General features: G+C 36.5%; 1 protein-coding gene across 2 annotated transcripts in view; it reads right to left on the bottom strand.

The window, feature by feature from the left end:
- Positions 1-16467, bottom strand: part of PDS5B (PDS5 cohesin associated factor B) — a 119638-nt gene that overhangs the window by 17906 nt on the left and 85265 nt on the right. For both annotated transcript variants that reach the window (XM_065895882.1, XM_065895883.1), the window contains exons 23-24: positions 7540-7663; positions 555-759 (exon numbers count right to left, since the gene is read on the bottom strand). In XM_065895882.1, coding sequence (XP_065751954.1) covers positions 555-759; positions 7540-7663 — 329 coding nt within the window. The remainder of the gene's footprint in view (positions 1-554; positions 760-7539; positions 7664-16467) is intronic.

Genomic DNA, 16467 nt, shown 5'->3' with positions numbered 1-16467 from the left:
GGATTTAGTGACCAATGAGAGGAAAAAAGAAGGCGTGAAGAATGCCTCTGATTTCTGACTTGCATAACTGGATGGATTTTAATGCTGTTGATCAAGTCACAGAAGTCAGAGGGGCACAAAAACTAATAGTGTGGATGGGGTAAAGTGAGCAGATTTTAAAAAGGCACACGGGAACTTGCTATTAATGTCAGCTACAGGTGAGGACAACCAATAAAGATCAAAGACCAGTACTTTTTTAAACTAAAAGATAGTACTTAGACAATCTACATAAATGTACCGCTTACTGTTTTATTTACCTCCAAAGTCACTGATTTTTTTCCCTTGGCCTTTTAGTCAGTTGCATAAAGAGCTATGGGTTGATATTTAAATACCCATGCATTTATATTTTAAAATGACCTATTAAAAGGAAAAGCTGCTATTGGAAAACAGTAACAACTTCTTATTTAATGAGGGCAAGTTAGAATATAATAAATAACAGTAACATCATTTTGTGTTCTATAAAAGTGAAACTGGCAGGATGGGAAAGTACACTTTCCATTTTCATATACGCTTACCACTAACAGCTGCATGCTGTTTCAGATACTCGCGTCTCACATTGATATTTTTTACCAGACACTGCCTGGCATGAGCTCTTCTTTCTTTCACAGGATCTTTTGCACAAAGTGCACAAATTGCCATATACTCAAGTGGAAGCCGTAATCGGGAAAGACCTTTGTGCAGTTTCTGAGCAAACACTTGTCTTACTTGATAGCATTCATCCTGAAAGACACAATTATTTAACATATTATCCACATGGTACCAAAGAGTAACAACTTTAGATATGAAATTCGCTATATCAAGTAACCAGAAGGGTAAACGTAGCAAGTTTACCCACAATCACTGCTTCTGTTCACAAGACTGAGATGTGATAAGTTAATATCAAGGCTGGAGTGACCACCTGGACCCTACTAACTACCAGCTACCTGGTGTTAGAACATATTGAATGTAATCTTAAAACAGATAACACTAGTAAATATTAATCCATCCTAACTTAAATAAATGAGATGTGTAAAAAAAAAAAGTTTGAACACTATCTAATATTTAGCTTTTTCATTTGCTGAGCAAGATAAAACTGTCCAATTTATATATTTTAGTCCTATCATTTAAAAAACTATTCAGATAATGGACAACTCTGAAGGCAAGAGTTACTAATTTCAGAAACATCACATTACTTTCAGTTCTATAAATGAACCAATCTGTTCATTGCCACTGTGCCGGCTTTCTTCATGCTCCCCACTCTCCTAGACCTCATCTTTAACGACAGCTCCTGTATCTTTCAGAAATCACTGAGGAATCTGTATCCTGCATCCACTTCTGTGCTCCCTTAGCACTCTGTGCTTATCTCCACCACAGCCTTTAGTATACAGTATGAAAACAACTGGTTTATCTGTCTTACCCAGTGCTGTTTGTTCTTTGAAGATGAGAATGACGCCTTTATTTTTCTTTGTGCCTCTAAACCTAGCACAATATCTGGTACACAGATTATCAGAATTTTCTCTAAACTATAGGGAAAAGCTCATATGACTTTTGAGTCATATACGAGACATACAAAAACCTTCTATGACATAAAAAGACTTTCATTATTACACCTTACACTCCACCAATGAACATAACATGTGGTATGTTTCATATTATTGCAACTTTATGTTTATTTCTTCTATCGAGAATATAAATTTTGTTTTGCTTCGAAACCTAGGTCATAACATCTTGCCCTTACCATTAAATCCCTATATTGGGTATCTTCTTTCATTTAACTTAAACTTCAGTTTATTACAATACCAAATACCCACTTTTAAAAAAGTAGTCAAGTGCAGCCACTATGGAAAACAGTATGGAGGTTCCTCAAAAAACTAAAAACATAGTTGCCATATGATCCAGCAATCCCAGTCCTGGGCATATACCTGGACAAAACTATAATTCAAAAAGATACAGGCACCCCTTTATTCATAGCAGCACTATACACAAGAGCCAAGATATGGAAACAACTTAAATGTTCATCGACAGATGAATGGTTAAAGATGTGGTACATATATACAATGGAATACTACTCAGCCATAAAAAGAATGATACAATAATAATTTCATTCTTTTTTATGGCTAATATTCCATTTTTATGGCTAATATTCCATTGTATGTATGTGTGTGTGTATATATATACACACACACACCATATCTTCTTTACCCACTCATCTGCTGAAGGACATTTAGGTTGCTTTCATGTCTTGGCTATTGTAAATAGTGCTGCTACGAACACTGGGATGCATGTATCTTTTCAAATTAGAGTTTTTATCTTTTCCGGACATATGCCCAGGAAAGTGGGGTGGGGGAGGGATGGAGTGGGAGCGTGGGGTTAGCAGATGTAAACTATTATATATAGAATGGAAAAACAACAAGGTCAAGGTCCTACTGTAGAACACAGGGAACTATATTCAATATCCTGTGATAAACCATCATGGAAAAGAATATAAAAAAGAACATATACACACACACACACATACACACACACCTGAATCACTTTGCTGTACAGCATAAATTACCACAACACTGTATATCAACTATACTTCAATTATAAAAAAGAAGTAGTCAAGCTTTCACAGAAATATTGTCTATTATCTACCCTCATAATCCACAAAAGGAAGTTAAACTTATCTCATTCCTTCCTCAGTATTACTCCTATAGGGAGAGGAATTTTCATTATTCAATTATTTATTATAAAAATACCCAATTACAAACTATGTAAGTAAAAGTCAATATATCACAAATATATTCACAAATGAACAGACCATTCATTAAAATATTAAACAAGAGGGAGAGGAACAAATTAGGAGTATGGGATTAATAGATACAAAGTACTATACATAAAATAGAAAAGCAATAAGGATTTACTGTATAACACAGGGAATTATACCTAATATCTTGTAATAAGCTATATAGTGGAATATAATCTGCAAAAGTCAACCTGAATCACTAAGCTGGTTACACCTGAAACTAACACAATATTGTAAATCAAATATACTTCAATAAAGCAAACAGAAACACTGAATAGCACTCAAATATCCCTCCCCCTATCCCTATCCCCTAGTTACATACACTAGGGGGATAGACCATGTCATTCTCTCATTAATCATCGATGATCCAACAGTACAATGCAAATTCATTACAAAGTCAATTGTGAATCATAGCAAAGGTAGGAGAGTTTCAAAAAGTCATTAAAGTGATGTTAGAAAAGAACTGTCAAATCATATGCCAGGCAACTGACACATTTAACAACAAAAGATTAGAAAACTGACCACAATGATGATACAGTATGTACATCAAAAGAGAATCATGTGAATAAAGATTAAAAGATGTGCTCCTGGGAACTGAGGAAGTCTTCCAATGTTTGTTTTTTGCAAAGATTTACCCTTTTCGTTAGGTTATAAAAAAAATATGAAGGACAGATTTATCCCTTTGACTAGGTTATTAAAATATGTGAAGTAAAGATTTACCCTTTTGACTAGGTTATAAAAGCATGTGAAGTAAAGGACAGAGTGATACAATTTTTATCAGGAAAAATACACTCTCAAAAAAGCACACTTGATACTTTCATGTTATACTTATAACCAATAATTGGTTCAACATAAAGAAGATGGTGTCTAATACTACAAAATATTTTTCCCAAGGATAAAGTTCTGATCAAAGCTTTTATTCACTACTAAGAAATTAATTTTAGTCTGCATCTTAAATTAAATTTTAATGTCCTTTTTTAAACTGAAATATAGTTGATTTACAATGCTGTGTTAATTTCTGCTGTACAGCAAAGTGTACTTTTTAAGTATAAATTATCCTCAGAGCTACTTCTAGTATCTTGCAAATAGTTCAATTACTCTGTGTACTGCACTGTGTTATCAACACTTATTTATATTTTCTGTTCTCCTAAGAGGTTATCTTCTTGAGGGCTGTAGCCATGACTCATCTTTGCATTTACCGAACCTAGAACAATGCATAGCACATAGCAGCACACATCAAATTTTAATGAATTGCATTCAAATTCTAAAATACCTAAGTAATTATTAAATAATTTTAAGATTATTATTGAATTTCTATTCCTCTATATTTACTTTCTATTCAAATACATGACAAAGGTCACTGAGACACAATATTGCCTTTAAAGATCTCAACTCAAGCAAAGAGAAATAAACCACAGGTACATAACTAAGCACAATGCATGTATGTACCGGAGGACTAGAGACAAAATCTGTAGCTGTAAGAACAAGAGCAAGTTTTGTGGAGAAGGCTGTGCTTGAGCCTTGATTTGCAGAAAGGGTTGGATTTGGATGTGTAGAAATGAGAGGGTGAAAACAAAATTAGAGGCAGCAAACCACAGGTACATAAAAGAAAAAACTGTTCGGCTTTGTTAAAATAAGCATGGGTAAAGGGCAGTGTGCTAAACAGAATTTTTAAATGTATATTTGGGTCCAAATATTAGAAGGGCTTGAATCGCAATGTAAAATATATGCAATTTTTTCTTTCTTACGAGTGTAAGAGCCTAAATATTTTTGACCAGGGGAATAACATAATCAGAACTGTAACAGAGAAATTTAACGAACTACAGAGAATAGCATAGTTGAGAGCTAATGATGGGTACAGCAGTAAGAATGGTTAAGAAGGTATGAATAAAAAGAGGTATAATAGATATCAAAGGACTGAATTATCTGTACTTTTGCAACAAGGTGCAACTACAAGCAAATAGTCAAATATAAATCATGATTTTAGGTCTAAGAAATGCCAACCAGCTTTATTTAATGCTTATTGAGGCTCTCTGCAGGTCAGGAAAGAATAGATTTGGGAAAGATTCAGTCTTACCTTCACAGAACATTAAAGTTTGAAATTTCTGTTTAGCACTGGAAGTGGGACCGGAAACTTGACAAGGGCCAGAAAATGTAGTCAAGAAGCATGACAAAGATCAGGAGACAAAAAACAAAGAAGAGCGTTTCAAGAATAAAGGTGCAATGAGCTGTATCAAATGATGCAAAAAGGACATGTATAATAAAAATTAAGATCATTGGGGCTTCCCTGGTGGCACAGTGGTTGACAGTCCGCCTGCCGATGCAGGGGACACGGGTTTGTGCCCCGGTCCGGGAAGATCCCACATGCCGCGGAGAGGCTGGGCCCGTGAGCCATGGCCGCTGAGCCTGCGCGTCCGGAGCCTGTGCTCCGCAACGGGAGAGGCCACAACAGTGAGAGGCCCGTGTACAGAAAAAAAAAAAAAATTAAGATCATTAGATTGGGGGACTTAATTAGACCATTTTTGGAAAACAGTGAAGGCAAATGGCAAAATATGAGCAGTGAGGAGTGAGAGGATCAGAGAGACAAAGATACAGATTACTCTTTCTTGAGGTTTGGAGGTTTAAAAAGAAGAGACAAGCATGTGGTTTAAAGGAAAAGCAGAATTAGGAAAAAGTTTTGCACAGGATAGGGTAATCTCATGTTTGTAAGTTGTGAAAATGTGCTAATAATTAACTCTGAACCATTAACACATGTTCCACAGTCAGAATTTCAAAACAATCTTTAAACTTAGGTAATCTGAACTTTGACCTTGGGAATCTGGTGACTGAGATAGTAACATAAAACAAATAGTGTGCTAGAAAAGAAAGTCTCTAGAACTTACCAAGTGTGGATGCTTTTTGCACGTAGTGGACATTTAACTAATGATCTGCACATACTTATTACACACAGGGAGTTTCAAACAAAGCCCATCTCTTTTAACATATTTTCATACATCCCTTTTTAAAAAAAAAAAAAAATTTCTACTTCACAACCGACACCAATACCCTAAGAAATACCAGACCAAGAATCCAACAACTCAATGGACTGCAACTCAATGGGAGAAAATATTTGCAAATGAAGCAGCTGACAAAGAATTAATCTCCAAAATTTACAAGCAGCTCATGCAGTTCAATATCAAAAAACCAAACAACTCAATCCAAAAATGCGCAGAAGTCCTAAACAGACATTTCTCCAAAGAAGATACACAGATTGCCAACAAACACATGAAAGGATGCTCAACATCACTAATCATTAGAGAAATGCAAATCAAGACTACAGTGAGGTATCACCTCATACCAGTCAGAATGGCCATCATTAAAAAATCTGCAAACAATAAATGCTGGAGAGGGTGCGGAGAAAAGGGAACCCTCTCGCACTGTTGGTGGGAGTGTAAATTGATACAGCCACTATGGAGAACAGTATGGAGGTTCCTTAAAAAACTAAAAATAGAATTACCATACGACCCAGCAATCCCACTACTGGGCATATACCCTGAGAAAACCATAATACCAAAAGAGTCATGTACCACAATGTTCATTGCAGCTCTATTTACAATAGCCAGGACATGGAAGCAACCTAACTGTCCATCGACAGATGAATGGATAAAGAAGATGTGGCACATATATACAATGGTATATTACTCAGCCATAAAAAGAAACGAAATTGAGTTATTTGTAGTAAGGTGGATGGACCTAGAGTCCGTCATCCAAAAAAAAAAAAAAGGTCCTGAAGAACCTAGGGGCAGGACAGGAATAAAGACGCAGACATACTAGAGAATGGACTTGAGGACACGGGGAGGGGGAAGGGTAAGCTGGGACAAAGTGAGAGAGTGGCATGGACATATATACACTACCAAATGTAAAACCAATAGCTAGTAGGAAGCAGCCACATAGCATAGGGAGATCAGCTCGGTGCTTTGTGACCACCTAGAGGGGTGGGATAGGGACGGTGGGAGGGAGGGAGACGCAAGAGGGAACTGATACGGGGATATATGTATATGTACAGCTGATTCACTTTGTTATAAAGCAGAAACTAACACACCATTGTAAAGCAATTATACTCCAATAAAGATGTTAAAAAAAATAAAAAAGAGTAAATGCACAGAGATACGAAAAGTTTGAGTTGCCTGACACACATCCCAGCAGAAGTCAAACAAAGCAACGTTCTGCCTCCCTGCTTCAGCTCTCATTATCATAAACAAATGTCTGTTTGGTGGTCTCTCTAGTGCCACATTTTTTGCATTTTTATACTTTTTATTGGTGATTTTGTTGTTTAAAATAGCTCCCATGCACATTGCTGAAGTGCTGTTTCGTGTTCCTAAGGGCAAGAAGGCTGTATGTGCCTTATGGAGAAAATCTGTGTCACATAAGCTTCATTCAAGCATGAGTTACAGCGCTGTTGGCCATGAGTTCAATGTTAATGAAACAACTATACACTAAAAAAGGTGCCATTAAACAGAACCAGACAAAAAACAAAGTTGTGTTCTACTGCAAGTAACAAGAATCAACTGTACTATGTCAGCAACCCACAATTCAAATGACAGTTTTAGAACTCTGAAATGTTTCACATACATAAATTTTCCAAGAGGAGACACAAACATTCAAGATTTTTATCTCTTTATCATGGTGGACTTTCTCCTTCCTAAAAGTCAAAGACCATAGAAAGTCATGTTCTATATAGCCATTTTCCTTACATTGATAGCTAAAGCACATAGCTGATATTGTTCTAATGTGATAATTTCATGATAACAGGGTTCCTGTGCCAGCTTCACAATAGCACTCCCAGCAGCAAGTCTCAGACGTGACATATCTGGTTTACTGAAAAATAAGCAAGAAAGAATGTGAATTAGATTTCTAAATGTCTGCACAAAAACATTCCTACTTTGAATATTTAATTTTATAAAAATTCCTCTGGCCAAGGGAAAAAAAGGGCAGAAAACAATTTAGTGATACTGAACACCATATTATGCTTCCTTCATTTCTCTAAGATGGTGTGTAATGCTACAAAATTCTTCTCTTGAACATAAGTCTATGCTAGTCATTGAATTCTCTTATCCCACACAAAACAGCTTTCAGCCAAGCCTAGAACAAATATATTTGTATGTTTACTTGTTAGGTCTTAAGTCTTCCACTACAGATTTTTTTTTAATATGTGTTTACTTATACATTAGGCATAAAATATCCTAAGTTCCTAATCGGTCAACTGAAACTATGGTGCTAAGTACAAAAGAAGTGGAATGAAAGCAGGTATAGTGGATAAAACATTACTACTTTTAGCTAGTATTCAATCTTTGAAGTACCCCCAAGAGCCTATACTTAAGTTTAAGGAAAGAAATTTCTTGCTAAATGGGACATACCTAAACAATTAGGAAATTCCTGACTAGTAAATATATTTAAACAATCCTTTCTAATACACTGACATGTTAGATGAATTACTAATGTAACCGGACTAATGTAAGGAGGGAAGCTGTAACTCCTTAATTAGGATCCCCTACGTAGTTCCATAGTAAAAGATTATTATTTAATATTCATGCAACAAATATGTGTCAATTTTATATACGGTACTGAGAGGGACTTAAAAGAGACAAAGCTCATTAAAAGAGACAAAGCTCAGTCTTCCAAGATCTAATGATCTAGTTGGTTTAAGACTCTTCCCTTATCTTTCTAAGGATTTTGTAAAAATATTTATTGAATGTATGCCAACATTAATAAGGTTCTGAAGTTACAGGTCCCAGAGGTGCTTTTCAGTTCATCAACAGCAATATTCCAAGTAGTTATTATAAGGTAAATCACCCAACCACTGCTAAGGAAAGTCTGATTTTTCTTGTTGGAGTTTTTAAAATAAATTAAATAAATTAAATAAATAATTATAATACTTTACAACTACGTTTTTGAAGACCCAGTTTAAAAACGGAGACCCAGTGAGTGCTCCTGCAGCGGGGACATGTCAGGTCTTAGCAGCTGCAGGCTCTGTGGGCATGTACACATGGGGGCTGGGCCGGGCTAGGGTCTGAGCTGCCTCATTAGCTCCCACAGTGGGTCCAGGTGCACGACTACTGCAGTCCTGAGACCTGACATCAGTGGATCTGCACTGGTGGCCTTGTGGAAACAACTCCTGAGAGACACCAGGGACGACTGCTGGCATATCCACAGTTGAGGTGGGGCCGAGGGCAGTACCAACAACAGTGTACTTTGTGAGTCTGCACAACAGGTGAAAGGTGACACAAAAGAGCACACTCAGTTGAACAGCTCCAGTGGAAGAACACTCAGTGGCTCCTCTCCCAGTGGGAGCATTCCAATCCCACCTACCTTGCACCACAGCTTAGAAACATTATCCGGGGCTTCTACTCCAACAACTAGGGAGCAGACCCTGCCCCAACAAGGCAATCACAACCACAGAGCAAAGAGAAGGCCCTGGTCAATATCCTGTGCAGGCTCTGGTCACCACAACATCAGTCACACCTCCTATCAAGGGGATAATGGCCAGCATACACTGAGGAAAGGGGTGGCAGGCATCCATACTAAAAACAGCCCTCACACCAAAAAATATTAAACCCACGCAGGCTACACAGGGACATTCCCACATAAAAATACCCTCCAAGACCACAGTATATAATTGTTTCTCCTAAACTCATAGAGCAAGAGAAATATAAGTAAAATGAAGCAGAGGAACCATTCCCAATTAAAAGATCAAGAGAATTCCCCTGAAAGAACAAACAATGAAACAGACTGCTTCAATCTAATAGACACCAAGTTCAAAAAGTAGATAATGAAAATACTGAAGGAATTAAGAAAGGCTATAGACAGAGATGCAGATTACTGTAAGAAGGACCTAGAAACTGTAAGGAGGAGCCAAGAAAAAATGGAGAATTCATCTGAAGAGATGAAAGCTGAACTAAAGGCTATGAATAGCAAAATGAATACTGCAGAAGAAGGAATAAGTGATGTGGAAGATAGAATAATGGAAATCACCCAGTTAGAACAGCAGACAGAAACCCAAATAAAAAAAAAAAAAAGAGCAATATAAAGCATGTCAACCTACGCATAATAGGGATTCCAGAACAAGAGGAAAGAGAAAAAGGGATTGAAAGTATATTTGAAGAAATTAAGGCTGAAAACTTCCCAAGCCTAAAAAAGGAAACAGATATCTAGATACAGGAAGCAAAGAGGGTCCCAAACAAGATAAACCCAAACAGACTTACACCAAGACATATTATACTAAAAATGGCAAATGTTAAAGATAAAGAGAGGACTCTACAGGCAGCAAGAGAAAAACAAAGTGTTAATTACAGGGAAACCCCTGTAAGGCTATCAGTTGATTTCTCTACAGAAACGTTGCAGGCCGGAAGGGAATAACAAGATATATTCAAAGTCCTGAAAGGGAAAAATCTGCAACCTAGGATACTCTACCCAGCAAGATTATCACTTAGAATAGAAGGAAAGATAAAGAATTTCTCAGACAAACAAAAACTAAAAGAATACAGCAATACTAAACCTATCCTAAAGGAAATGCTGAAAGGTCTTCTCTAAGTAAAGATGTAAGGATTCATACGAAAGAGAAAGTCATAATTGGAAAGTAAATCACTTAAATAAGCAAGTACACAGATTAACAAAACATCAAAAAATTTCTGTGAAAGTGATGATTACCACAATGAACAGCAAAAGTGTGAACATGAAGATGTAAAAGAGGACATCAAAATCATAAAATGTAGTGAAGTAAAAAAACATACATTTTTTTTTCAATTTGTTTGAGCCTGTATGACTACCAGTCTAAAGCAAGGAGATATAGGAAAAGTGTTAACGTATTTGAAAAACAGGGTAACCACAAATCAAAAACATACAAGAGATTCACAAAAACAAAGAGAACATAAGAATAACACAAAAGAAAATCATCAAACCACAAAAGGAAAAAGGAAAAGAAAGGGACAAAGAAGAAATATAAAATCAATGGGAAAACAAGGTTTAAAATGGCAATAAATACATATTTATCAGTAATTACCTTAAATGTCGATGGACTAAATGCTCCAATCAAAAGACACAGAGTGGCAAGCTGGATTAAAAAAAAAAAAAAAAAAAACAAGAGCCTACAATATGCTGCCTACAAGAGACCTACTTTAAGGCAAAGGAGACACACAGATTGAAGTGAGGGGATGGAAAAAGATATTTCATGCAAACAGAAATGACAAGAGACCAGGGGTCAAAATACTCATATCAGACAAAACAGACTTTAAAACAAAGGCTATAAAGAAAGATAAAAAAGGACACTACATAATGATAAAAGGATCAGTACAAGGAGAGAATATTACACTTGCCCACTTATATGCACCCAATATAGGATCACCCAAATACATAAATACTAACACACATAAAGAGAGAAACTGACAGGAATACAATAATAGTAGGAGGCTTTAACACCCCATTCACATCAATGGACAGATCTTCAAGACAGAAAATCAATAAGGCAACAGAGATCCTAAATGATACAACAGAACAGTTAGACTTAATTGATATCTTCAGTACATTACATCCAAAAAAAGAATACACATTCTTTTTAAGGGCACATGGAACATTCCCTAGGAGAGACCACATACTAGGGCACAAAACAAGCCTCAACAAATTTAAGAGTATAGAAATTATCTGAAGCATCTTTTCTGACCACAACAGCATGAGACTAGAAATCAACCACAGAAAAAGAATGAGAAAAAAACAATTACATGGAGACTAAACAATATGCTACTAAAAAACCAACAGGGCAACGATGAATTCAAAGAAGAAATTTAAAAACGCTTTGAGGCAAATGACAACGAAAACACAACCATACAAAATCTATGGGATACAGCAAAAGCAGTTCTTAGAGGGAAGTTCATAGCAATACAGGCCTTCTTTAAGAAACAAGAAAAATCTCAAATAAACAACCTAACCCACCACCTAAAAGAACTGGAAAAAGAAGAACAAACAAAACCTAAAGTCAGCAGACTGAAGGAGATAATAAAGATCAGAGAGGAAATAACTAAAATCGAGATTAAAAAACAATAAAAAAAATCAATAAAACCAAGAGCTAGTTCTTTGAAAGGGTAAACAAAATTGACAAACCTCTGGCCAGGCTCACCAAGAAGAAAAGAGAGAAGACATAAATAAACAAAATAAGAAATTAAAGATGAGAAATCACACCTGATACCACAGAAATACAAAAAAAAAAAAAAAAGAGAGAATACTATGAACAATACTGTGAACCTAGAAGAAGCAGACAACTTTTGAGAAACATACAGCCCACCAAAACTGAATCAAGAAGAAACAGATAACTTGAACAGGCCAACCACTAGAATGATACAGAATCTGAGAAAACAAACAAACTCCTACAAACCAAAGTCCAGGACCAGATGGTTTCACTGGGGAATTCTACGAAACATACAAAAAAGAACTTATACTGATCCTTCTCAAACTCTTACAAAAGACTAAAGAGGAAGGAACACTCCCAAAGACATTCTATGAAGCCATCATCACCCTGATACCAAAACCAGACAAACACACCACCATAAAGCAAGTTATAGGCCAATATTTTTGATGAATAGACACAAAAATTATCAACAAAGTATCAGCAACCTGAATCCAACAACAAATAAAAAAGGTCATACACCATGATCAAGTTGGATTCATCCCAGGGTCACAAGGATGGTTCAACGTACGCAAATCAATCAATGTGATTCTTCACATCAACAAAAGAAAGGACAAAAACCACATGATCATCTCACTAGATGCAGAAAAAGCACTTGATAAAATTTAACATCCATTCATGATAAAAACCCTTATGAAAGTGAGTATAGAGGGAGCATAGTTCAACATAATAAAAGCTATTTATGACAAACACACAGCCAATATAATACTCAACAGCGAAAAGCTGAAAGCCTTCCTGCTAAAATCTGGAACAAGACAAGGATGCCCACTCTCACCACTTCTCTTCAACACAGTATCGGAAGTCCTAGCCAAAGCAATCAGAGAAGGAAAAGAAATAAAAGCTATTCAAATTGGTGGGGAAGAGGTAAAATTATTGTTACACACACATAATGTTAATGATGAGAGAGCCCAGAAATAAACACACACACCTATGGACAATTAATCTTCAACAAAGGAGACATGATATTATTATATGTAGAAAACTCTAAGGACTCCACACAAAAAGTACTATAACTGATAAATGAATTCACCGAAGTAGCAGGATACAACATTAACATACAGAAATCAGTTGTATTTCTTTACACTAACAATGAAATATTAGAAAGGGAATGTGAACAAACAATCCCTTTTCAAACTGTACCCCCCAAAATAAAATACTTAGAAATAAACCTGACCAAGGAGCTGAAAGACTTATATGGTGAGTACTACAAAACATTAACAAAGGAAACTGAAGATGATTCAAAGAAATGGAAAAACATCCCATGCTCTTGGATTGAAAAGAATTAATATTGCTAAAATGGCCATACTACCCAAAGCAGTCTACAGATCTAATGCGATTCCTATCAAATTATCCATGACATTTTTCACAGAACGAAATTAATAATCCTAAAATGTATATGGAACCATAAAAGACTCAGAATTACCAATGCAATCCTGAGGAAAAAGAACAAAGCAGGAAACCCTCCCAGACTTCAGATAATACTACAAGGCTACAGTAATCAAAACAGCATGATGCTGGCACAAAAAGGGACATATGGATCAACAGAACAGAACAAAGAGCCCAGAAATAAACCCACACACTTAATCTTCAAGAAAGGAGGCAAGGGCTTCCCTGGTGGTGCAGTGGTTGAGAGTCTGCCTGCCAATGCAGCAGGGGACACAGGTTTGTGCCCTGGTCCAGAAAGATCTCACATGCCGCGGAGTAGCTAGGCCCATGAGCCGTGGCCGCTGAGCCTGCACGTCTGGAGCCTGTGCTCCGCAACGGGAGAGGCCACAACAGTGAGAGGCCCGCGTACCGCAAAAAAAAAAAAAAAAAAAAAGGAAGCAAGAATATACAATGGGGAAAAAGCAGTCTCTTCAGCAAGTGGTGCTGGGAAAGCTGGACAGCTGCACGTGAATCAATGAAGTTAGAACACACCCTCACGCCATACACAAAAATAAACTCAAAATGGCTTAAAGACAAGATACCACAAAACTCCTAGAAGAGAACAAAGGTGAAACATTCTCTGACATAAATCGTACCAATGTTTTCTTAGGTCAGGGTCCCAAGGCAATAGAAACAAAAGCAAAAATAAACAAATAAGACCTAATTAAACTTAAAAGCTTTTGCACAGCAAAGGAAACCACAAACAAAATGAAAAGACAACCCAGAGACTGGGAGAAAATATTTGCAAATGACGCAACTGACAAGGGCTTAATCTCCAAAATATACAAACAGCTCATACAACTCTACAACAAAAAAAACAACCAACCCAATCAAAAAATGTGCAGAGGACCTAAATACACATTTCTCCAAAGAGATGGCCAATAGGCACATGAAAAGATGCTCAACATTTCTAATTATTAGAGAAATGCAAATCAAAACTACAATGAGGTACCACCTCACACTGGTCAGAATGGCCATCATTAAAAAGTCTACAAATAACAAATGCTGGAGAGGTGTGGAGAACAGGGTACCCTCTTATGCTATTGGTGGGAATGTAAATCGGTAAAGCCATTATGGAAAACAATATGGAATTTCCTCAAAAAACTAAAAACAGAGTTGCCATATGATCTAGCAATCCCACTCCTGGGCATAAACCCAGACAAAACTATAATTCAAAAAGATACATGCACCCCTATCTTCACAGCAGCACTATTTACAATAGCCAAGACATGGAAACAAGCTAAATGTCCACTGATAGATGAATGGATAAAGAAGATGTGGTGTATATAATGGAATATTAATGGAATATTACTTGGCCATCAAAAAAGAATGAAATAATGCCATTTGCAGCAACACAAATGGACCTAGAGATTATCATACTAAGCAAAGTAACTCAGAAAGAGAAAGACAAATACCATATGATATCACTTACATGTGGAATCTAAAATATGACATGAATCAACATTATCTATGAAACAAAAACAGACTCACAGATATAGAAAATAAACTTGTGGTTGCCAAAGGGGAGGAGGTGTAGGGGAGGGAAGGATTGGGAGTTTGGGATTAGTAGAGGCAAACTTTTATATTCAGGATGGATAAACAAGGCCCTACTGTATAGCATAGGGAACTATATTCAATATCCTGTGACAAAATACAATGGAAAAGAATATGAAAAGATTATATATATATATATATATAAATGTTTACCTGAGTCACTCTGCTGTACAGCAGAAATTAACACACCACTGTAAATCAACTATAATTCAATAAAATTTTTAAAAAAAAGCAGACCCAATGTAATTCAAATACATGTGCAGAATTCAAGTACACACGTGATTTTATTAAAGAATAACATGGATAAAAACAGGTGAGGGACTTTCCTGGTGGCACAGTGGTTAAGAATCCACCTGCCAATGCAGGGGACACGGGTTCAAGCCCTGGTCCGGGAAGATCCCACATGCCACACAGCAAATAAGCCTGTGCACCACAACTACTGAGCCTGCACTCTAGAGCCCGCGAGCCATGACTACTGAGCCCACGTGCCACAGCCACTGAAGCCTACGCACCTAGAGCCTGTGCTCCACAGCAAGAGAAGCCACCACAATGAGAAGCTCGTGCACCGCAATGAAGAGTAGCCCCTGCTCGCCCCAACTAGAGAAAGCCCGCGTGCAGCAACGAAGACCCAACGCAACCAAAAATAGATTAAAAAAGAAACAAAAACAGGTAAGATCTAAAATGCACATAAACAATGTAATTATTAAATTTAAGACAAAACGTATTAATACTAAGGAAATTTTTCTCTAATTATTATGTAAATCTTGAACGCTAGCATGTAATTGTAAGAGTAGAAGGTGAAGACAACTAATTAGACTGAAGGAAGGTAAATAAATGAGTTATACATGTGGAATGCTTTACAGAGTTTTCTTATTATTTGATTTGTTTGAGAAGAATGTGCTACTGTTAATATGCTATGCAAAAAATACAGCAAGAGCAAAACATATAAGAGGAAAAGAAACAAAGATGGAAAAGTATTAAGCAGCTGGCAATCACCATTTATATTTTGTCCTAAAGACTTGAAGCTAGATACATATGTTAAGGTGGGGGAAGTTATTCTCACATGTTTTACTACCAATAAGAGACAATAAATGACACTTGTGTTTTCACAGAGGACAAACTTCTAAATTTTAGCTAACCTTGACATAATAACCACTACCACCATCAATACTTCTAATTACTACATGCTGGGCAGTGTTTTAAATACATTAAATATACTAACTTATTTGATTATCATAACAGCTAGATGAGACAGGCGTAATCATTATCTCTGTTTTATAGATGAGGAAACTGAGGTACAGAGAGGTTAAAGTAACGTGCTGAAAGGCACCTCGCTGCTAAGAGGTGGTACCAGGATTTGAATCTGGGCTCCAGAGCTCATGTTTTCAGTCACTGTACTATACATCTTTCAAAGAAAACAAAATAAAACAAACAAAAAGGTATGCGTATTTTTAAAAATTTGCACCAA

Source organism: Phocoena phocoena, chromosome 18 (assembly GCF_963924675.1).
Source record: "Phocoena phocoena chromosome 18, mPhoPho1.1, whole genome shotgun sequence".
Lineage (NCBI taxonomy): Eukaryota > Metazoa > Chordata > Mammalia > Artiodactyla > Phocoenidae > Phocoena > Phocoena phocoena.
Note: the sequence above shows the minus strand (reverse complement) of the source record. Positions and strands in the feature narration are given on the sequence as shown.